The sequence below is a fragment of the Cheilinus undulatus genome, linkage group 20, assembly GCF_018320785.1.
Source record: "Cheilinus undulatus linkage group 20, ASM1832078v1, whole genome shotgun sequence".
Lineage (NCBI taxonomy): Eukaryota > Metazoa > Chordata > Actinopteri > Labriformes > Labridae > Cheilinus > Cheilinus undulatus.
In genome coordinates, this window is record NC_054884.1 from 18,563,522 (window position 1) to 18,588,609 (window position 25,088).

The 25,088-nt window shown below is 38.1% G+C and overlaps 1 protein-coding gene across 1 annotated transcript; it reads left to right on the forward strand.

Annotated features, from left to right (window-relative positions):
* Window positions 1–15: 15 nt before the first annotated feature.
* Window positions 16–22,897, forward strand: pax10 (paired box 10). The gene is made up of 9 exons (XM_041816418.1): window positions 16–150; window positions 11,156–11,269; window positions 12,016–12,197; window positions 12,317–12,526; window positions 17,061–17,143; window positions 17,230–17,386; window positions 20,318–20,391; window positions 22,541–22,673; window positions 22,797–22,897. The coding sequence occupies exons 3-9, from the start codon at window positions 12,092–12,094 to the stop codon at window positions 22,895–22,897; spliced, it is 864 nt and encodes a 287-aa protein (XP_041672352.1). The 5' UTR covers window positions 16–150; window positions 11,156–11,269; window positions 12,016–12,091.
* The last annotated feature ends 2,191 nt before the right edge of the window (window positions 22,898–25,088 follow it).

Consider the following 25,088-nt stretch of genomic DNA (forward strand, 5'->3'; position numbering starts at 1 on the left):
TTCCTCTTTTTCCCTGTAAATCCCGACATTTTTCTTCCACTTTGGTTAAGCTTTTCATGTGTTTCAAAGATCCGATCGCCTTTGCGATCCCTTTTATATCAAACTATCTCCCACTAACGATTTTACACGTCTCAGTACTACTAGACATGGGTAAGTCGACCGAGTTACATCCAGTCAGTTTCTGTTTTTAATGAATTATAACGGACTGGAGCAGTAAAAGGATCATGGAGCTACTGCTGCTACCATATTCTGATTTATTAGATGTCTTATTTAAGTTTATTTGAGACAATATAGGCAATAACAACTGAATCCTATCAACGACTCGCAAGAAATAGCCTACATTAAAAGTACAGTGGTACTGGTATGGAAGGCTGAAGGGGACATGTATCCCAAAACTTTATTTTACTCGGTATTCCTGTGATATAAAGCAAATTTTAACTTGCATTCTCAAGATTTCGGCTTGAAAAGAATGAAAATTCTGCTTTTTTTCTTAGTTAATGTCTTGAGAAAATGACTGAAATAAACTTATTACAGGAAGACCAGTGATGTTATCTTAAGACATAATTAGAAAAATTAATCAAAGTCACAAGAAAATTACTGATATTTTCATCATCATGAGAAAACTAAGTAAATTAAAATGCATGGATGCAGGTTCCCACAGGGCTTCAATAAAGTACCAAAGAGTGTCTAAAAAAGCAGCTAATTTAAATTGATATCATCATTTAGATCAGTGGTTCTCAACTGAGGGTATTGACCCAAAATGGGTTGCAGAGCTGTTTCAATTGGTCGGGAATGTGAGCCTGGAAAAAAATTAGGCAAAAAGTACAGAAGCCCTAAGCAGATATGGGAAAAGCAAGTTTAACCCATAATAATGAGAAGTGATGAATCAGTATTGCAAGAAAATAACTGTAAACTACTTCAGGGGTAGAGGTAATTAGAAAAATAAAGTTCCATGGATGCAGATCCTTCCATATGTACATATGAATGGTTAAAAGTATGTAAATCCAACTTCAAAACTGATATGATCATTTAGGCCAGTGGCCCTAAACTGATGGGTTTGGACCCAAAATGGACTTGTTGCTGTTTCAATGGGTTGTCAGTTTATGTGTGGAAAAAAAATAGTAACAAAGCATCTAACAGTAATAATAATAATAATGCTAATGATAATAATACATTTTATTTATGAGTGCCTTTTTAAACACTCAAGGTCACTTTACAGATAAAAACGAATACAATAAAACAACAGATAAGCGCTAACATAGTATAAAATCGAACAAAGTAATTACAATGAATAAGTTATCCTGAGCTTTCTATAATGTATGTAAGCCCTTAGTGGGCATGGTAAAAAAGCATTTTTTATTCAAAGATATAAAAATAATAATAATCAAGATCTCAGGAGAATATCTGAAATTTACTTGTGCATGGATGCAGATCCTTTAAAATAGTGGTTCAGAACTGGAAGGGTGGGACCAAAAAGTGGGCAGTAGACATGTTTAAATTAGTCGGGAATTTGTGCGAAAAAAAAAATGTGGCAAGAAGTCCAAATGTGTGCCTGGAAAAGAAAATGAGCAAAAAGTCTATGATGTCCAGAAGCCCTAAGTGGACATATGTCCATCAATTTTATATCTTTTCATTTAATACAGAGTTAAATAAAATGTGTGTGTTCCCAGGGCTTATGTAATGATACACTTTTTAAACAAGCTTATTTTGACTTTACAAAAGAAACTTCTTAGCTGGACCAGCTAAGAACCACTGATTTAGACTATCTGTACCTGGATAAGTCTTCCCATGTGAATCCAGCATCATAAGATATTAAAGACCTATTTAAAGTCAATTAGTTTAATAAAATGGTACCCTTGAGATGCTACCAATCAGATGAATCCAGTTAGATCCCTTGACAAGTTTCTGATTTATTTGAGCAATTCAATGTTGAAAACACGACAATCAAAATTTATTTAGACATTCATCCTATTTGACCATGTGTTTTGCATTATTCCTCAAGTCATTCTTCTGTTGGCTTGACTCTCTTTTGAACACCTTTGCTTATTTTGAATTTCCACAGAAGCTTAATCAAGTGCTTATGTGAAAGGGGAGTGCTCCATGTTCCTTGAAAAGAAGTAAACCAGTTTAACAGGTATCGGTTAAAAGGAAACAACTTGGTCCGACATGCTTAGGATCCACGTTATCCTGATTTAGACACGTTAGCACTGCTATAAAGACATGAAAGCTCAGGCTAGGTCAAAGATCAAATATTGCCCTAATTTGGCTCTGTTTGTATTTGAATCGTCTATTTCTTAATTTTATTAATGTTTTTTTTGTGAAAATTGAACACCAGATTTGACAGTTTTTTATAGTGTGCCACACATCAGGACAGAGGTTATCCAATATTTTCTCTTACATGACACCAAATGTTTATTCCTTCTGTCTATAGAGCTGTCTGTCTCTCTTTTTCCTTCTCTGTTTTCCTCTCTTCCCTGCCTCCCTCCCTCTCTCCCTCCCTCCCTGCCTCCCTGCCCCAGGCCGTGTGTCTAGTTTCACAGAGCAATTGAAGGTGACAGGGACAGAGAGAGAGGGAGAGGGAGGGAGGGACAGAGGGAGGACACATCACAGTATCGCCTGAGGCTACACAACAGTAGAGGAAGAGCGAGAGATGGAGGGACAAAGAGAAAAAGGAGGGGAGACTCACGAAAGTACTCATAGGGAATTCCATAAACAGGTAAAGGAAAATAAAGTTGGACACATAAAGTTTGAATATATGTCAGTATGTTTGTGTTGGATGTGTTTGATCAGCAGATATTAACTTTTTTTAATCACTGCAGTGGGTTTTTGTGTGCGAGCCCCTTCCACTCTGCTTCATAATATATGAACGCATTATAGGAGCCAGTCAGTAAGAGCAATTATAATGCACTCCCGTTTGTTTTTATTTTAACGACTTGATGAATATTTGTCGTGGCACGGTAACCATGGTGACTGCCTCCACCGCCGCCGCCCCCCTCCACCCCCCTTTCCCATCCCCCCCTCCAGCGCTGAAAAAGCGAGGGATGGCGAGCGAGAGGGAGAGAGAGGGAGAGAGAGAGGTGACAGGAATGAACTAACAAGATGCACTAAAAAAAATGCATGTCCTGGAGCTACATGAATCTTTGCAGCGAAGCACGCGCCGTCTCTCTCTCACACACACACCATCACACACACATTATTACACTCAGCAGCACATAGGGATCACATAGGTTAAGCCACATTCCAACAACTGGAACACAATAAGATGGCAGGGGGGAGTTTTTGAATAAAAGATAAACAGAAGAGGAAACCAGCTAAAAAAGGAGGGTGTGTCTTAAGACCACATTTTTAGGTTAAATTTTACATTACTCACAGAAACTTTAGTTATTTCTGCTTGCCCTTTGATCTTTTCCTTTTCACCCATTTTGAAAAATTTGCTCAAGAACCACAAAGCATAAGTTCCAGTTCTTTGTATCTAAAATTGCAACCTTACATTTATTGTTTACCAAATTAAATCAGTAATTAAAACAGTTTTTTACAGATAAAGTTACTTGCTAATTTGCAGGGTAGGATCTTACTCACAGAAAAAATCTCATACAATGACTGTGTATTCACCCCTTTGGATTTTACACACGTGTATTGATTTAGAAAATAGAAAACCAATAATGTCTATACAATAAAAACATGTAAAGTAAGTGACTATTTGGCCTCCTCAAGTCAGTACACTGTAAACCCAGTTTTGTTTCGCCTAAGCTTTCTCTTGTTATCATCACATGTTCTGGTATGTTTTGTGGAGCAGGGTGTAAATACTAAATAATAGTTGTTTGCAATAGTCTGATCATTTTTTGGTTCTCACAACATGTTAAGAAGAGATGACTTATGATGTTGTTTTTCTGTGATGGGGAAGAAAAGGGTTAAACATTTGAATGTTGATTTTAAGACTTAAAGTGTAATATTAACTCCATTCAGAGTAAATATCCTTCAGTGTTGGAGTTATCTGACCGTGTTAATCCATTCAGTGTTAATCTAACTGTAGAGAGTCAGTTGATCCAAGCTCTGCCCACTGCCATTATGAATCTGCACCATGATTGTAGTTGTCTGCTAAGTTGGTCTCTTGCTGACTGTGGCAATCTATGTTTTATGATAATGGAAGGGCTGCAGACTTTGGGCTTGGGTCATATGTTGACACTGTACCTCTCACATTGCTCCATGATGGCCATAAGGCACCTGACATTGCCACAGTAGTTTAATGTGAGATGGCAGTATTTGAATGTACAGTACTTTGCACTGTATAAGTTGTTTAGTTAGAAATACCTCAGATTTACATCCACGTAAGTTAAATGCTTTCTTTCAGCAAAAAGTAACTGTGCTGAGCAATACCCATCACATCCAGTTAGAGTTCTATGCTAACACAACTCAACTTATTTTGTTCCATGGCAAATTAAAACTTAAACGGTTTAGGGCAACGGGTTTCCACGTGGTTGTTTAGTAAAGTCAACGTACTTGGGTTTAGAGTGTATCTAGTAGTTGCACCTTTGGCTTTGGACTGGCTGGATAGGTATCAATCAGGCTTGCACATATTGACACTGCAATTTTAATCAATTCTTCTTTGCAAAACCACTCAAGCTCTGTCACAGCAAACTTTTGAAGTCCAGCAACAAATTCTCTTTTGGTTTGAGGTCTTGGCTTTGACTACCACTTTGACTGCTTTGGGTCATTGTCCTGCTGGAAAAACTTAAATTTCTCCCAAGCAGTATAGTTCTCTTGCAGACTGAATAAGATTGTCCTCCAGAATTTTCCTGTATTTTTGCTGGATTCATTTTACCCTTTACCTTCACAAGCCTTTCAGGGCTGGTTTCTGAGAAGTATCCCCACAGCATGATGCTGCCACCACCGTGCCTCACAGTGGGGATGGTGTGTTTGTGGTCATGTGTAGTGTAAGGCGTTTTTGGCATTTTGGTCTCGTCAGACCAAAGAACTTTATCCCACTGCACCACTTCACCTTCTAGCAAACTCTAGTTGAGACTGAATGTGTTTTCTTCAAAAGTGGATTTCTCTTTGCCACTCTCCCATAAAGCTTTGACTGGTGACGAACCCTGGGCAGCAGCTGTTGTATGCACTCCCCTATCTCATCTGCTGAAGCTTGTAACTCCTTCAGAGTAGTCATAGTTGTCTTGGTGGCCTCTCTCACTAGTCTCCTTCTTGCACAGTCACTCAGTTTGTGAGGACGACCTGATTTAGGGAGATTTACACATGTGCCATATTCCTTCCATTTCTTGATGATTAATTTAACTGAACTCCAGGGGATGTCCAGTGCCTTGGAATTTGTTTGTATCCGTCCCCTGACTTATACTTTTTAAAAACCTTTTCTCTGAGTTTCTGTGAGTGCTTTTGTCTTCATGGTGTAATGGTAGCCAGGAATACCGATAAACCAGTGACTGGACCTTACAGACACAGGTGTCTTTATTCAACACTCTGCACTCAGGTAATCCCCATTTCACTTATTGTGAGTTACTAAAACCATGGCTTGCTTTACTTGTGTTAACTTTAGTTTAAGCTAACATAGCTGTGCTAGCTACACAGACAATGTTACTCCGTAAGGTGGTGTAGCATTGTTAGCTGTAGCTGAAGCCAACAAAGCTAAAGTGAGCCACTGTTCACATAACTACTTTTAAAAAGGTCTAGATTTAGCGAACGCAGCAATAGCCAACGTAGCTTTGTTAGCTTTAGCTACATTACCTATTACATATGTAGCTCTGTTAGCTTTAGCCTTTGCTACTTTGGCTGCATTAGTGTGTGTTAATAGAGTTAAGCTTTGTTTTTGTAGGCAGACTATTTATTCAGCTTTATTTGTGATAAGGGTTTGCAGCTCAGGTTTTTACTTTTAATTTAAGCCCCTGAGAGCTGTGGTCAGCAGCCAGACTGTTTTGTGGGTCGGTCTAGCATGACCACATGGACATAAAAAGGTGTATTACACACATAAAATGACATCACCTATTATCACAGGGTATTTTATTCAGCATAATAACAACGCAAAAAAGTAGAAAAAAGTCTATGATATACAGAAGCCCTCAAAAGATATTGAGAAAAATTAAACACGATATCAAGGAAATAACTAAAATTTACTTGTCAACATAGGAAAAAATGAGAAACATTAAATGCATGGATGCATGTCCTCCTATCAACCAAACAATCTTTGATTTTAGTGCCAATTCATAATCAAAGTTATCTCAAGACACTTCACAATGTGGGCAGGTCTAGACCTTACTCTCTATTTTGGCCTATTTTAATAGACCACTGTTACTCATTCTACTCTAAGGGCTTCCATACCATACTTATAGATGGCTAAAATATAAATTAATGTAATAATGAAGAGAGAGTCTCTTGCGCTTCAGCCCCTCCATGGGTCGAGGTCGGTGCTCTCAGAGCGGACCAGCAACATGCAAAGGTGTTTCCATTGAAACACCTTTGTATAAATTAATGTTACTTAAATGAACCCAGAAGTGAGTTGTGGAGCTGTTTTGAAAGAGTCTTAAATGCTTGTCTGGGAAATAAAAGGTGGCAGTAAGTTCATAATGTGCTCAAGTCTTAAATCAACTAAAATGTTTAGGAGTTTTTGTCATCTAAATCTAGACTAAAACTTGAAAGAGTAAAGATTACTAAAATGTTACTCAGACTAATGGACATTATATTTGATGTATATGTGGTTTATGAAGTTTTCAAAACTATTGTGAGGGCTTTTGGCTTGTTATGAAACAGACTTGAATTGATGCTGATGATGCCTCTTAAGGCCTACTTAACAGACCAGAACATCAGTTTAAAATGGACTGTTTCTAGTTTTTTTAAAGGGGGTGGTGTCAGACAAGGGAACTAACAAATATCAAAACTGTACTCTGCTAATCATCTTTTTTTTTTTTTTTTTTTAAGATTTACTTTGGGCCTTTTCATGCCTTTATTTGATGGAGGAAGGACAGTGGATAGACTCAGAAACAGGGAAGAGAGCCACTTAAACCACTCGACCTTCTGCGCTCCCTACTAATCATCTTTTGTTATTGTTGTGACTGAGAGCCCCTTGGTGTTGGAATTTAGACACTCTGTATTTACCAATAAATTCCACATTTTCAGTTTGAGTCAACTGTTGCATCTCTACTGACCTTCCCAACATTAGATAAAGTAGCTTAAAGCTCCTGTGGATTGCAGCAATTTTGGTGACTCCTTTGCTGAACTTGTCCTGTAGGTATACAAGTATTTTACAAGTGCAACGATAAATCTCAACACTTGTTGAGAGTTTTCATTCTAGTTAATGTAATGAAAAAAACTTTTCCTTTATCTGACACCTACACTGCGACAGCTGTTATCAGCATTAAAAATAAACCTATCGAAATGATCAGTCTTGTTGCTGATGGTCTTACTTGCTTTTGTGGGTCACGAAGAAGCATCCTTGTGAATTTCAGTCTGTTTCATAACCAGTTAAAATCTCCTCACAGGAGCTTTTAAGAAGCTCCACCTGCAGCAATTTAAATACAGTACTGCCCAAAGATCCAGTGATAATGATGCGTAATCAGTCTGGACAATAAGTGCTAATTTATTGTGCTTAAAGTGCAGTTTGGTGTACTTATATAGGAAGCAGGATTGGATTTAGGATCCAGTATTTTCATTGTGTGATTTTTTTTACTTCAGCTGAAACATCTGAATGCTTCCTCCACTGCCGTTCTTCTTCCTTTTTACCTTTGAACTTGTCAAGTCCTTTCGTTTCTCCAAGGCACGTCTCGGAGGAAAGTAACAGAGAAAGAGGAGGAGGAGGGGGAGACGGAGCAACGGGGGCAGCGGAGAAAGAATAGCAGAGTATGAAAGAGAGAGGGAGCGACAGAGAGAAAGGGAGCGCAAAGTCTTGTCAACCGGAAATAAAACAAGCTGGCACCCTCCCCATCCCCAAGCCCCTACACCCACCCCAAAGTCACATACTTCCTCTTCACTCCCTCTATCTCTCTCCTCCGCCTTCCTGCCTCCATCTTCCATCTCTCTCTTCTCCTCTGCAAAGAGATATATTTAAACCCTGCTCTGCTCTGGCTCTTTGACTCGACCATACATACCGTCATACCTGCGTCATTACTTACGCCTCACTTCAAACCTTGTGTGTCTATCGGCCAGGGTTTCTGTGAGGGGCTCTGGGGCCAGACAATGCCTTTGTTTGTTGTCCTACAGCTGTAAGGCCCCGTGTGTTACAGCAGGAGAACAATACCTCTGTAGCCAGGGAACAATACACAGGTGATCTGGGAAAAGATGCTCTAGTCTGTATGCTGAACTTTACGCACAAACAAAAATGTTTACAGAAGGTCTTTAAACTGCTGCTAGAGATGGATCATTTACTCCACATAAGTGTGATATCGAATACAAACAATTCACGCTTTAATAGGCCTGACACAAGAATTTGATTAATGAATTAGAGGATCAATAGGGCCTTGATTATTGATTCATTCATTTAATTTAAAATTTAATTTTAAACAAATTTCAGAAAATAACTTTGATATCATTGGTGTGGTGTGGTGGTTTTTGCATTAGTTACTGAGTTAGCGTATCTTTTATTTTTTTAAACTGTACTTATCCTCAGATACAGCATTAGCACTGTGGTGCAAGTTTTTTCTATTTTATTCCACATTTTTCATACTTGCATTATTCATCATTTTCAAACGCAGCATCAGCAGTTTAGCACCAGCCTGTTGAAAATCCATAATTAGTGCTTTAATTTTTTTAGATTACATGAACTGCATGTTTAATTGTCCCTTTCAGCACACTGTGGTTAAGCTACTGCAGCATCTCCCTGCAGCCACAGTGGTGTAAAATAACACACCACTACTCCCTAATGTCTCATTTCACTCTAAAAAGCTCACAGTTAGCTTAGTGGACAAGTCAAAGTCATCTGCACCCTTTGAAATCAAACATTTACCTTTCAACTGTTACCCTTATTTCCTTTTCCATCCATTACAAGTTCCTTTTTCCATGCTTAAGTTTATGCCATAATCTTCAATCTCTCTCTGAGGATCCTTAGTTTCTTTTGGAGTAGAGGCAGGTCTGACACTCAATTACACTTTGTTTATGACAATGCAAAAAATAAAATAATACAAAAATAGTTCTAAAATACAAAAAAGTGGCATATGATGTGTGACAGAGAATAATTTAATTTTGTTTTGTAAATTTGTTTGCTAAAAAGAGAAAATGTAGGTAATAATAGTAGGTTATTATACTTTCAATATGTTGTTGCTTTTTCTGGGTAGAGAAATTATCAGTACATGATAGATACTGATTTACTGTCAGATATAAACAATCTAAGTCTTGGCATTCATTTGTAAAGCTTTGAGGATAATTTAGCTTGATAGAAACATTACATTTTAAGGAAATCAAGTTATTCTGTTCTGGGTGCTATTTTGATTATCAAAACATATGTAAGTAAAAATCTTACTAAACTTCATGTTTAGGTCTGTCAAGATTAACTACAATCACGATAAGTGCACTAATTATTTCAGTTGCGATAAATCACATGATTTATTGTCCTTTTCAGCACACTTTGGTTAAGCCACTACAGCTCACCCCATTGTGTTACTAAACATTGACCTTTCTTCCTTTCCCTTATTTGCTTTCCGATCCATAACAACTTCTTTTTTTCAGTGGTTAAGTTTATGACATAAGCTTAAAACTACCTATAAAAGCAGTTTAAGATGGTGGAGAATCTAAAATGACATAAGAACAATTCTGAATGCAAAGTTGTTGAATTTTAAAATCAATAGCAAGGGTGCGATTAATCACAATTAACAACAGAAATCCTGAGATTAATTGTTATTGAAAATGTTAATCTTTTGACAGCCCTAGTTATTGTTTTTATTTACCCAATCGTAAGCTTAAAAATCATCAAAATATCACTATTTGTTTTCATTACCTACTGAATGAAAGTACTTATCTTTCTAAGAAATATTTTTTCACTTCTTCGTTTTGGTACTTTAGAAGTGAAAAGTCATCCAGAAAAAATGCACTATAAGCTGCACATCTGTGCAGTCTCTCCTTTTTGCACCTTTTTGCATACTCTTTGTAATGTTTACATTGTAATTTATATTTTTATTTTGCTACTAAATCCTTTTTTAAATCACGATCTATTTGAGTCTAGCCATTTGTTTTTATTAGCCTCTTAATATTTTTTATTCTTCCTGTTAACTGTTTTGCACCAAACAAGAAGTCAAATTCCATGTTTTTAAAAATGTACTTGGCAATAAAACACAAATCTGATCCTGAATGCAGTTACAATCACTGTTTTTAACACATTGCCCAATTTTTTCAAGCCAGTAACTCAAGGATGAAATCATTAAAAATTATTTATTGATATTGTTTTTCAATATTACCAAATTGGGGGTCAAGACCCCCTTGACATTGTGAAGCCTTTAGACAAGGGTTTGAAAATGCCCTCCAAAACACATGTCTAATCATTTTAACTTTGATATTTTACCCATTATTTTTAAAATGCTTCTGTCAAATTAGTTCAATTAAAGTTTAATTATAATCATAGTAATTTCCAATCAAAGCTTTCATTACCTGGTTATGTGTTGAGTTGTTAAAGGCAGTATTTTACAGTACAGTCTTGGCCCTCTTGTTTAAGTCACAGGAAAGTGAGGATATTAAATAAAAAGTCTTTTCCTTGTAACATAAACTTTAAGTGTATTTGTTGTCTTTGCTTCTCATATTTCTGAGTTATAAATTGGCACTTTTTAGTGCCATTTATTACCACTATTTTTTGTGCAATTTATGCTGAAAATTGAATCCCATCATGTATTTATCATCTACTATCTCTCCATTATCATGGCTTTATGCTCCCCTCTCTCGGCCTCCCCTCCTCCTCTCGCTGGCATTAAGTTCAAACTTGACACTGATGTTGACTCACTTTGTCACCCCTCGGTGGCTCCCTCTTTCTCTCTCTCTCTCTCTCTCTCTCTCTCTCTCTCTCTCTCTCTCTCTCTCGCTCTCTCTCTCTCTCTCTCCCTCCATCGCTTGGAGGACAAGAGTGCCCGCAGACGCATTTCTCTCCAGAGCCCCCCCTCTCCCTCTTTCACTCTCTCTCACCCTGTCTAACTCTCTCCATCTCTCTGCTACTCTCTCCTTTACGCACACACAGTTGTTGTCAACAAAGCTGGAGAACAAGGGACACGGGGGGAACAGGGGAATAAAGGTTCCACGGAGGAGGAAAGTAACACGCAGGACCACTCGCATCATAACACCTGGACACTTGGTAAGTTTGCTAAAATGCAGATCTTTTACTTGTATATTGTGTTCGGGGATCATTTCTGAGATGTTGAGTTTGGTGGAGGCTTACAGCATCCAATCCAAGTTACTTTACTGCCAGTGTCGGCATAATTCCTGAAATTTCACTGAAAATTAAATGTGGTTCCTGCAGCTTCTTCTTGAAATTGGGTGAAGGTTGACTTTTGACATCATGCTGCTCCACTAGGTTTCAAATTTGTCACTCTGACTCTTACAGGAGAAAAAAAAAAGATTCAATCAGATGGAAAAGAAAATTTTTTGTCAATCTCTGACTTAGTCATATATTTAACAATTAAAACGATGATGTTATGGTTGTATCTGCTCCTATTTATGAAGACAGAGGTGAAATATTGGCTTGGCTGTGTTTTGTGGTCATTTTGTTCGCTGCTTCTGTGTGAGTGCGATGTCACGTTTGTGTCTTTTCATGCAAACGTGTGTATGTGCATGCTGGTGCTGCTTACCAGCAAAGATAGCTCTAAAAGCAAGTAGCATAATAAATGTCATAGCTTTCAGAGTGGCTTCTAATGTACTTAAGCTCCCAATGGTATACTAGCGTACCAATGTATAACACACATGCGCTACGACAGCGGCCGTGTAACTAACTCCATTTCTGTCTGTCATCATGAGGCTAATTCACCACAATGCCGACCATGTGTGAACTCATGCGATATGAACCCCTCCTTCTTCTTTTCCTCCTCCTCCTGCCCCCTCCAGAAAGGATTGAAGGAGTCGAAGGTGACAGGAAACAAGGCCTTTATTTCCTCTTCATGGTGGTTGGGATTCTCGTAGTATGTATGAGAAGTTAACCATGCTGAACCTGCAGAGTGGCTCAAACTGGAGCGGGCCTAACAACTGGTACCATGACCCCACTGGTGTTCAGACGCAACACAGCACAGGTGAGAAGAGGGGGGGTCTAAACGTATGCCCAAACTCATTGATCATCAGTTAAAAGTACTTTTCTTGTAATATTTTTCTTCTGACACTCCCACGTCTCTTTTGTCACCTTCCCTGCCAGTGTCTGACGGCTGTCTGCTGGACACAGAGGGCAGCATGGGGGGAGAGGTGGGCGGAGGAGGAGGGGTAGCAGGTCGAGGAGGAGTAGGAGGAGGAGTGCCGGTGGACAGGGACGATGGCGAAGAGTCGCAACTGAGGCTGCAGCTGAAGAGGAAGCTGCAGAGGAACAGGACGAGCTTCACGCAGGAGCAGATCGAGGCTCTGGAGAAAGGTCAGGCCACTTGGCGCACGCACATCAAGCTCTCTCTCTAGCTCTCTTCCTCTCTGAGCCAATCACTGCCCTCCAGGAGTGTGTCATGACGCAGCTTTGTCCTGCTGCTTTTCCCCCCTACCAACACCTTTGTTATTGGGTCTTAGTCTTTACTCTTTTTTGTTTTTTTTCTTTTTTTGTAGCTTTTTGGTCAAACGTGTGGGGAAAAACAAGAAATTACAGACATTAAACTAAAAAATCTGTTTCTTTAACAGTTTTTTTATGCCTGGTTTTTGATGCACTAAACACCAGATATATCATTATTTTTAAACAATCACTTCCGGATGCAATTCCCCCACAAATATTCCCAATGTGCTCCAAAGCGCCTCCAGCAGCGTTCTCGATAATGCATCATTACAGAGGCTATGTTGTGCACTGAGCTCTGGCCCTCGTAGCTTCATATCGGCTGAGAGGAATCACACGGGCACCCTTGACTGGATATGGCTGCAGCAGGGCCCCTTGAGCTAAATCAGGACGCAATGTCCACTGTGCAGCCGAGTGGAAGTGTATCACTGTGGTCACTCTGTGCAAAATGACATTAATGAGGTACGCTGACCTCGGTGCACGGCCGAAGCACAATAACAATCATGTGTTGACATAGACGCCAATTATAACCCGGCCAATTAGAGCAATTTGTTGGACAGACTTAATTTATGAAGCCATCGTTTTTGTCATTATGCCATATTTATTAATTAATCATGTTTGTATTGCGTAAATGAAGTCATCTATACAACGCCGAACAAGCACAGCCAACTATCCTGCTGCCATTTCAGATGTTATTTCTGATGTTTTAAATTGATTTTTGTTTTTGTTTCTGCGTTGACATTTAATTGACACTGATGTTAAGCATTGTGAGCGCAGACGAAGATGTCTTCATTAACAGACACGAAACTTCACAGTTCATTAGGGTGACTTAGACTGTCGCCATATTCTTGTTACCATTGTCAACAACAATAATGTCAACTATAGATGAAGTGACACAATGAGAAATGATACTTTTATACAGAATCTGTCATTGATACAAAGTCCTCAGTGTGTTTTTCCCCAAAAAATGGTGATTTTCAGGAGAAAAAAAGTGAGTACAAGCCAAAGCCACAGCAGGAACACAACATAATGTTGCATAGAGTCTTGCTGTTTAATTATATTCATCATCATCATTATTAATTTATTTAAATCCTCAGAAGGCACATTGAAGGACATTTTCAGTGGTGCTAAGGTGTACAACATGGCAATTAAAGAGAAAACATTTCTCAAGAATAAGGTGGTAATTACTTTGTAATAAAGTGGCATTTATATCAAGTGATAACCAGAAATATGTCAGTATTAAGGAAGTATTAACATAATAATAATGTACTGATTATCTTGTAACTCCTCATGATATTGTAGCAACTCTCTGTCAATTACCCTGACCTTCTAACCCCTGATCCTAACCCTGAAAATTTCTTGAAAATAATTCAGGAAGTACTCACTTTAATTTAGAGGGCAAAAAAAAAGATTATCAAGCAACTTATTCTTTACTTGTTAAAGACCACCTGACAACAAAACTGCCACAATATTATAAGGGTTAGGGTAAGGGGGTAGGACTAACAAAAAAACACCTGATTACCAGAGAACTGCCACAATACTACAACAGTATGGGTGGGGGAAAAATACCACCTAATTACCAGAGATTTGACACAGTATTACCAGTGTTAGGGTTAGGACAAAATACCACCTATTTACCAGAGATTTGCCACACTATTACCAGTTCTTATTCTCAGGGCAAAATACCACCTATTTACCAGAGATTTGCCACACTATTACCAGTGTTAGGCTTAGGAAAAAATACCACCTAATTACCAGAGATTTGCCACAATATAACCAGTGTTAGGCTTAGGGCAAAATACCACCTAATTACCAGAGATTTGCCACAATATTACCAGTGTTAGGGTTAAGGAAAAATACCACCTATTTAACAGAGATTTGCCACAATATTACCAGTGTTAGGGTTAGGGCAAAATACCACCTAATTACCAGAGAACTGCCACAATATTACCAGTGTTAGGGTTAGGGCAAAATACCACCTAATTACCAGAGAACTGCCACAATATTACCAGTGTTAGGGTTAAGGCAAAATACCACCTTATTAGTAGAGATTTGCCACAATATTACCAGTGTTAGGATTAAGGCAAAATACCACCTATTTACCAGAGATTTGCCACAATATTACCACTGTTAGGGTTAAGGCAAAATATCACCTTATTAGTAGAGATTTGCCACAATATTACCACTGTTAGGGTTAAGGCAAAATACCACCTATTTAACAGAGATTTGCCACAATATTACCAGTGTTAGGGTTAGGGCAAAAATACCACCTAATTACTAGAGATTTTCCACAATATTACCAGTGTTAGGCTTAGGGCAAAATACCGTCTTATTACCAGAGATCTGCCACAATATTACCAGTGTTAGGCTTTGGGCAAAATACCGTCTTATTACCAGAGATCTGCCACAATATAACCAGTGTTAGGGGTAAGGCAAAATACCACCTAATTACCAGAGATTTGCCACAATATTAACAGTGTTAGGGTTGAGGCAAAATACCACCTGTTTACCAGAGATTTGCCACAATATTACCAGTGTTAGGGTTAGGGCAAAATACCACCTAATTACCAGAGAACTGCCACAATATTACCAGTGTTAGGGTTAAGGCAAAATACCACCTATTTACCAGAGATTTGCCACAATATTACCAGTGTTAGGGTTAGAGCAAAATACCACCTTACTATCAGAGATTTGCCACACTATTACCAGTGATGGGGTTAGGACAAAATACCACCTAATTACCAGAGATTTGCCACAATATTACAAGGGTTAGTGTTAGGATCATTTTGAAGGGTTAGAGCCTTGGTTCCCAACCTGGGCCTCAGGACCTCTTGGGGGTGCACCAGAGATTTCGGGGACACAAGAGTCTTTCTATCTAAAATCATGATAGAACACATGGATGGTTCATACCAAAGTCTTCTGGTAATACCACTTGTGTTTTTGGCAGGTTTTTTTTTTTTTTGCTTTAAATGTTGAAAACAATTCAATTTGACCTGTATTTTTGGCAGTAATAAGTCCCTTCTTTTCTTGTGGGTTGTGGGGGTGGTGGTGGTGGTGGTGGTGGTGGGGGGGGTACAGCTCTTCTTAGATATTTGAAGGGAGGGCTCACTGGGTTAGAGTAAAATACCACCTTATTACCAGAGAATTTCCAAATGAACAAATATTAAGACATTAAAATGCAAAGCAGTGCATAAAAAAATCAATTAATCCAAAATTAAAACTCGCAGTTGTGTGAGTTGAAATAATTTGGCCAGTTGAAATGTTTCTGGAGCTAATTCCAAGTGTTTGGCACTAAAAGCAGACCTTCCTAATTCTGTGTGAATATTATTAAAAGTGTTTAAATTCAAACTGAATTAAAAGGCTTCATATAATTGGGATATAAAGCAGTGGTTCTCAATCTTTTTCCCTGCAGTCTGCAGAGATCTTCATGAAAAAAGGTGAAATGTTTTTGTCAAGAATCAACCTTGATTTTAATTGTTTTGTAGATTCATTCCTGACAAAATAGGCCTACACATGCTTTACTTAACAAGAGAGATTTTAATAAGTGTGTTAATGTCTGCAAATCTAATTTTGTCAACTTCAGAGCAGAAAAAGCCTCACAACCCCCTTTGGAGATCTTTGGAGCCCTTCTTAGGGGGTCCCAGATCCCTCGTTATATTAGCCATACATATATATTAATATATGACATGCAAAAACACCAGTATGTAGAATAGGGGCTTGTGCTTATCATCACAACATTATTGGTGATGTGGAATTCATTATGAGTAAATCAAGTGCTTTAATATGGTAATAAAATAGGTCCCTAATGTTTTATAAGGCCCTATTTTGCTGAGTCATGATTTTATGTAATTCAAGCCTCTGAGCCTCTACTTTAATCCAAGCAGAAATTGATTTTAAACAAAGCACAGATAAATGGATTGAAAGAAAAATTTAAATCCAAAATGAAGGACTTGTCTGGCTGAGTTTGAGCCATCCTGAGTGCTTAGGCAGCTCCTCAACTTGAATCCTTTCATTTGAACTTTCTGCGTGTTCCATAATGATAAATATTTGATACAAAGTGCAACAGATAAATATTTTAAAATATGGTTGTAAGGATACATCTCAGCTTCCTGAATTTGTGTACTCCCTGGCAAGATAATTAGCTATGCTCATTTTAAGCGGTGATGATCCAACATGCAGATTAATTATAATTGTAATATTCAAATAATTAGTGTCATTAAAGGTCATTTGCATTTTCATCCGTGTGAAGATTGAATTTTTCCATTCACTTAAAAGGACAGATGCACAGATTAATGCAAAATATGCTAACAGCCCGCAGCAAGGGTTATCGGACGAGCTGCTCTCCAGTAGTCCTGTCATCCTCGATTACAGCTCACACTGTGTGTCTGACATTAGTTAATATCTTCAACAGAGTTTGAAAGGACACATTACCCAGATGTCTTTGCACGGGAGAGATTGGCCAATAAGATCGATCTACCTGAGGCCAGGATACAGGTAAAAGAGCTTTTGTGCTTTTTATAAAATTCAGTCTTTACCATGCATGTTTGAGAAAGTCATTAGGAGAAATATTTAATTGGCAGGTGTGGTTCTCAAACCGAAGAGCCAAGTGGAGGAGGGAGGAGAAGCTGCGCAATCAAAGGAGGTCAGGAGGCGTGACTTCCTGTTCACAGAGCCAAGCCCCTTTGACCACCTCCTTCAACACATCCGTCTACCATCAGCAGCACGGCAGCAGCTCAGGTAAGCTCGGGGAACAACTCTGCTACAAAATCATTACAGTCCACACATAGTGACATTATATAAGACCTACAACAGTAGCACTTTATTTTGGTGGGTCCTAATTACCTAATAATTTCATAGGAAAATGTGAAATTATTTAGTAATTTTCTCAAGAATAAGGTGGTAACTACCTAATGATAAGGTGGCATTTTACTAAGTAATAACTCGTAAATATGGTAATAATAGTATTTACTTAGTAATATTCTTATCGGTAATTATTTAGTAAAAGTAACATGCTAATCGTAACCTTACCCAAATGCCTAACCCCTTATCTAACCCTAAAAATTACTTGAAAATTATTTAGGAAGGGCTCACTTTAATAAAGTGGGCCAAAATCTAGAAATTGCCAAGCAATAAAGAAATTACCAAGCAATTTTTATAGAAAACTCACCCTTTATTTCTAAGGAATTACTTGATACCAGAGAACTGCCACAATATTACGAGGGTTAGGTTAGAATTTGGGGGTTAGGGTAAGGGGGTAGGGTTAGGGCCAAATACCACCTAATAACCAGAGAATTGCAACAATATTTTGAGAAGTTACTTGATAATGAATACACTATTAGTAGATAAGTACTTCTTTAAATTAATATATTTTCGAGTTATTACTTGGTAAAATGCCAACTTACTACAAGATCATTTCCCTTTATTACTATACAAATACCAGGTAATTAGAGCCCACTAAAAATAAAGTACTAACATAAAAAGTTATGAGTTTTGACTACTATGGTTCAGAAGTTTTCATTAATTTGTACTTGTTTTGACTTTCTATTTTCAGTTTCAGTTCAGCTTTAGATAATTTTAGCTCATTTAAGAAACTCTTGGCTTGGGTTGATTTTGGCGCTTCCTCGGTACAAAGCAGTAGATCATATCTCTTTACCATTCTTCTTATGTATATATTTCATTCTGCTGTTTTCCATTCAAGTGGATTGCTCATTGTTAACAGTTGCTGTAAGGAATGTCAAAAAAGCATCTGTTTTTCACTGTGCTCGAAATCTTGTTTGACCTCCCCCATGGTATTAGTTTCAGACATTAAAAATAACTCTCAAGTAATAATCAATCTTCCTGCCCATGGTCTTTTTTGCTTTTTTAGGTCATAAAGTGGAACCAGCCTTCAACTGATTCCCTTTTATAACCAGCTATAAAATCTTCACAGGAGCTTCATGGCTGCTATGATTAATTTAGGTTTTTGGACAGCTTACTTTAAATTAGGCTGCATTTAGCCATTTGATTTTTTGCCATAAAACACAAAAGAATAGCAAAAAACTGAAAAAAGAAAGAGAAATACTCAAATTTTACCCTGCCAACATGGTGACACAAAAACCACAGTCATGTGAGGTGTCATTGGCCTGTGAAGGAAATAATATGACACAGACATACATATTTCTTATCTTCTATTTTATTTCAGCTAGATTTGCAAACTTATAAAGCAGCTTGAGCTAGTTCTTTTTTAAAGGATTTTGTTTTGGGGCTTTTTCTGCTTATTATAGAGAAAGTATAGTGGATAGAGTGGGCCACAGGTATGATAGAATGAAGAATGTTATGCAGGAGGGGCGCCACAGGCCAGACTTGTACCCAGTGTCTGCACTTCTGGGGTGCAACCGAACCCCCAGGTCATGCCCCGCCCCATGATTTTCCTAATTTTGTTAGTTTTCATTAAAGATAAGAACCTCTCTTCAGAAATCCTCTGAAGATTAGAGCCATAAAAGTTTCTCCATTCGAGCTTTGCAGCAACCTACATGGTTGAACTATGAAGCAAGTGTGGAAGTGCAGAAAACTGCAGTTCTAAAAGTGTCCACTAGAGGCTGGCTGCAGAAGCACCTGAGGTCACATACACACCCATGTTAAGATGCAGATTTTTACAGCAGAAAGTTATTGTAGTTTGAAAGTTTGAGTCTTTATGGGCACACATTAACCTTGCAAAGCAGATGGATCCACCTGTTTCCCTGTTTCTCACTGGCAAATCCATCTTGCAAAGCTCCCGTCTGAACCATTTGGGCCCAGTTAGAAAGTGACAGGACCAATCAACAACGGCAGTACTTTCAGGCATGGCAGAGTCATGACGTAAGCAAGCAGCAACAAGAGGCCGGTGCCGTCATGGTGGAAAACATTAGCATGGATGCTGCTAAAGTGCCAGTTTTATCAGAACTTGACAACATTTCTTTGTTAAAAGAAGAACAAAGGACAGCAGTGAGTTGTTTTCTTTAAAAAACTACAAAAGTCATGCACTGACATGTCTACAGTCACCATGGTTCACGTTATTCCTCGGTAGCTGCGCATGCGCACCTCGGTTCCGGCTATGTCACGTGTTTTGTTGCTCTGATTGGCCCGTAAAGATGTAACAGATTGCTCATCCATTCACACTCTAAGTTTTTCGAAGCCTTTGCCCTTTTCCAAAACGCTTAGTAGGTTTTCCAGATGGATGTGTGAAACAAATCTATCTGGCATGTCAGGTTAGGCACACACTGTACTGATGTAAATTTTTTTATAATTCTAGCAAAGTGTAGCTGTTTGTCAAGAGGTTAATCCTGCCTCAGCTCCGAGTCTTTGTTTATTTCTAGGTTGATCAAAAGTTTGTTTAACGCAGAGTTTTCAGTATCTTTACCACCACCGATTGGCTTCAAAGGCCTCCTTCAGTAACCAACAGCTGATGTCACTCAGGCTTTACCCAGTACTTCTTCCAGTCTATGATTAGAGCACATCTATATTACAACATTTCCACTGCAAGATGCTTTCATCACACATGTATATGTCTCTCTCTCTCTCTCTCTCTCTCTCTCTCTCTCTCTCTCTCTCTCTCTCTCTCTCTCTCTCTCTCTCTCTCTCTCTCTCTCTCTCTCTCTCTCTCTCTCTCTCTCTCTCTCTCTCTCTCTCTCTCTCTCTCTCTCTCTCCAGGGTCCATGTTGAGTCAGGCTGAGTCGTCCCTGCCCAGCTACAGCTCTCTGTCAGTTTTCTCATCTGGAGTCCAGGTTGGACATTCATCATTCATCATCAGCACATCCCAAACTTTAGCAAAGCAGGTCATCGTCACACAGCAGAACAGGGTTATACGCTTTTTAATGTCAGGGCTATGAAAAATGCAGGATTAGAATCAGGCACATTAGAAAATGAGAACTGCAGCTGCTATTAATGTAAACAATGTGTTATTTTTATATCATTTTAAGCCCATTTATCAAACAATTTAATATTATTAATCATGTCCACAACAAATTACTAATCATGTAATAGCTCAAATACTTGCAACTATAAAAATAATAAGAATAAGGGAACATTTTTTACATTGTGTTGTTGAACATACTAAGCACAGAGAGGACAGCTACTAGACCAATTTCAAGACTTAGTCTTGAACTGGTGGTGCTTCAGTTCCCTAACCCAAATCCTTACAGACTGAACTACTAAAGCCACCATAAATTTCCTATAATTTTAAACCATAATTGTAATAATGATACAATGAAAAATTATATAATAATAATATAAAACAGCAAGATAGGTTGATATATGTATAGCACAAAGTAAGAGGAAAATCTGAAAAAATGTGGACAAGAAGTGATTTGAAGTTTAGAAATTTACTTTCTTTAAATAGGCAAAAAAGTTGATGTCAAAAACAATCCCTCAAGTCTAGACTCTTATTTAGTGTAATTGTATTACTGGCAAGCAAAGTAGTCTCACTAAAGATTGCCAACTTTTGGGCTTCATTTGCATCGCTAAGGGCAGAGCACACTCCATAGAGAAAAGTCATCTCTACATAGTTCGGTTCTGCTTTTATTTTCAAAAAGACATCATCACAGCGTTTATCAGTCAGAGTCTATCAAGCTGAACAATGTGTGATGAACTGAAAAATCAGGGGGTCACTACAGGCTGAGGCATTATTTGGGGGGGTCATCAGTAGTACATTTTTAATATTTAAACCACAACAGGAAGCCTTTTTTTTGTCAGAAGTGGTCAGGACACGCTCTCTTAGATTTACACTTAAATGACACCAGTTTTACTTTTGTATGCATGACTGTTAGAGACATGCTCCTCTGCAGGAAATACGGCAAAACCTGTTCCAAGGACTGCATATTTAATATTTTCTGCATGCAAAAATTCAAAATAGCTTTTTAGTAACCTGCTATTTTTTGTTTGAAAACATTCACTAAACATATAATGCAATTTAACAATACTGTTGTGAGAAAGCGATTAAATATCTTTGTAGACCTACTTTAATTTCAGCAATAAGACAAACAAGTAAAGTTAGATAACATTATTGTATAGAAATTGTCTGAAACTCTTCTGTGGCTTTAAATTAAGTTATAGCTCTGAATCAGATTTAAATAATGAAAGTATTAACAGCAAAAGAAAACAATGACAGGAGCAGTGAGAATTTATATTTGGTGGTGAAGGCTCTGTTTAAAAAAATACTCCCTGGATTAGTCAAACAGCATAGTTCCCACGTATGGATAGATACGTTTATGATGATGCATATTAAATATAATAAAATTAGTTCAAAAGCAATGAATCCATAGTAACATGAATCTGATAATAAGAATGTAATAAGCTTTGTGCTACAAAGGAGGAGGCTGGGGTGCAGGAGGTTAAGCTTTGCCAGCAGCAGCAGCAGAATTACTGCGGTATTGAGAGAAAGAAGTTTGATTGGCTGTGGGAGCTAGGAGGGGATAATTAGGATTAGCTGGCCATCAGCTGATTACAGCTGGCTGTGTGACTTCTGTGTCCTGCATGAACTAAATACCTCAACTTATTTGTGCAATTTAGAGGACATGCAGAAGTTCACTGCCAGTTTCTGGGTATTAAAAGCAAGAAATTTCCCTAGATTGGATGCTGGGTTCCTCATGTTTGAGTTCTTGTTGCTGGAATCAGTATTGTTTTTTTTTTTAGTCTTGATTCAGGTTTAAAAATCATCTTCTAAAAAGTAAAGATTAGAATATTTGTCATTATTAACATATGAAAAACACAGGATTTGTGCTGCACTTTACTGGAATGCAGTGTGACTATAGCACCACCTTGTGGTTAAGTGCTATCATGGTCTCAAAATGAGCATGGTGCAGTCACTTTCTAATGAGCATTATCCTTTAATTCCATTTCATTATGAGTCTAATCTTCTCTTTCTTCTTCTCTCAGTCCATTCCTCCTCAGTCGGCCTCCTCCTACTCCTGCATGTTACCTCCCTCCCCCTCTGCCCCCCGCAGCTTTGACTCCTCGGCGTACTCCTCCCCTCACCTGCAGACCCCATCCTCAGGCAATTCCAACACCGGTGAGCTAACACGGACATAAACACCTACCTCTATCTGTCTGTTATCTCTGTCTGCTTACTGACATTCACGCTGAGCTGACCTGTTTTTTTCTGACTCACAGTTCTGTTGTCTGTTCCTCCCAGGGCTCATATCCCCTGGCGTTTCGGTGCCAGTCCAGGTACCAGGAACTGAGCAGCAGAGCATGAGTCATAACCTGGGTCAGTACTGGGCCAGACTACAGTGAGCAACAGACAATCGAAAAGGAGAAGTAAGAGGAGGAAGAAGAGAAGGGGGGGTGGAAGAAAAAGTGTCAAGAAAACAATATGGGGACAAACAGGTTTTAAGGAGGCACAGGACTGAGATAAAAAAAGGGGCCTCGATGAGTTGAAGACCCCTAAATGCATTAAATGTTTACAAAATCAGCCAAGAGCAGCTTTGGTTGCACCTGACAGTAACGCTGCTGGTATTTACTTAGTAATATCAGGTTGCACTCACTTTGTGTACATTATAAGGTAGAGATGAACACAAGAATTAAGTGTGAGGTGGATTTAGGCAGCGATGTAGTGCTGGATTTACAGAGTGTTCTCACTTATATTCAGCCTGCAGTCAGGTTTGAAATGTAAACGGTTTTCAGGATGAAGAACAATGCAGTCATGCAACACCACTACCCTTCCAGTGATGTTTCATCTTTAAAACCTTTCAAATTTCAAGCCTGAGTACAGTTTTAAGTGAGGAGGACAATGAAGAAGAATTGCTGTAAAGTAGACTGAGATGAGTTCAGTCTAAAAGCTGTAAAAAGGAAAGCGAGATGGCATCACTGCCCAGAGTGCGTTTCCCAAAATGGCAGTCGGCATTGAAAACTCTATAAATCTAGTGTGTTTCTTTGTTCAACATGCATATAAAAGGCACGATTGTTGATTAAATAAAGTAAACAAACTAAAAATAGATCTGTAATGACAAAAACTCAGGTGAAATGTAAGTTTAGTTCTTTGTATAGGACACTTAAACAAGACTAAATTGCAATGTAGTTTTCATTGGACATTTAAAGTTAATGATATTTCTCCGCTGTGGGTAAATCTATCAATACACCACGTATCTGTAGCTCCCTGCCTCTTTGCTGTAGAAGGTAGAGATCTCAGGTTTTGCAGAGTGCATAGAAAAGTTTGATTTTGTACCAGATTCAGGGAAGAAAATAAATGTTTTGACAAAAAAAGTTTTGACTAAAATGTAATAACTTTTTATTGTCTAAAACTGGACAAAAAATGTGTTTGAGTTCTTGTTGACTATAACTATAATGGTAGAAATGGCTAAAATGTGACTAGAACTTTTGGACATTTTATCCTTAAGCCTAAGACTGAAATTTGATACAGTGGCAAAATTTACACTGCTTTGAAATGAACTCTGGATGGAACTTTTTGCCACTGCTAGCAGCATGTATGACTGGGCAAGGTCTGCCTTTTTCCCTCCAAAATGTGGCAGGGCTAATGGTAAGAAGACTTTAAATGAAAAAAGCATACGAAACATGTTTGAGCCTCTGAGGAAAGATAAATGGATGGCCATCTAGTTGGTGTGCTTTTATTATAGATAAAGACAGCTGATATAGTCAGAAACAATGACGGCAGATGGAGGGAGAAGGAGCCACAGTCTGGACTTGAGCGTGGTCCGACTGTGCCAGTGTGGTGTGACCAAATCCCAAGGCCAGGGATGGGCAACTTTGGTTACTCAAAGGGCCACATAATTTTTTGTCACTGCCAGAGGGCCAAATTAAAAAAAAAAAAGCAGGATACTCTTAATTTAGCAAGTTAAATGACCAGTAGTCCTACATAATGAACAAATATTTAGTTTTAGTTATTTTATTAAACAAATGTTTTTATTTATAACTCAAATGTAAATAGTAGCACCTCATTTAATCAGCTTAACATTGAACTTTAAGCCAATATAAACTGCTTTTGAATGCAAAATTCATTTTGATTGATTAATCACAGGGGTAAAAAATACAACTAAAAATTTATGCCGATTAATCATTTTGGATGCTATCACACAACTGGCTAGAGTAGCTTTGTAACTTCAACTGGAACACGTGCAAAAAATTCTCTGTGCTCTTAACTTTTATAAAGTTATAGATAACATTCATATTCCACAGATTAACACCATCCCAGATTGACTAGTAAGTGGAAAGTCTGCCTTCGGTTTCCACTTTTTTTGTTTCAAAAGCTAATAAAAGGTTTTGATGGCATTCAGAAGCATGGCCATTCTGATTGTTTTATTGTTATTATTATTACTTTGTCTACCTACAGTATTTCTCAATTTTCAACTTATAGCTGGCCTTGGTCCAAAACCTCTTATCTCCATTTTTTATCATTTAAATTTTTTTCATGAATCATTTTCATTTGTCCCGCTTTACAACTGTCAGTGGGTTGTTACTCATTTTAAAC

Coding starts and splice junctions, on each gene's coding strand:
- pax10 (XM_041816418.1), top strand. CDS start 12,092: ATGTATGAGAAGTTAACCATGCTGAACCTGCAGAGTGGCTCAAACTGG. Junction 17,144..17,229: donor TACCTGAGGCCAGGATACAG/GTAAAAGAGCTT, acceptor TTTAATTGGCAG/GTGTGGTTCTCAAACCGAAG. Junction 22,674..22,796: donor CTCAGGCAATTCCAACACCG/GTGAGCTAACAC, acceptor TGTTCCTCCCAG/GGCTCATATCCCCTGGCGTT.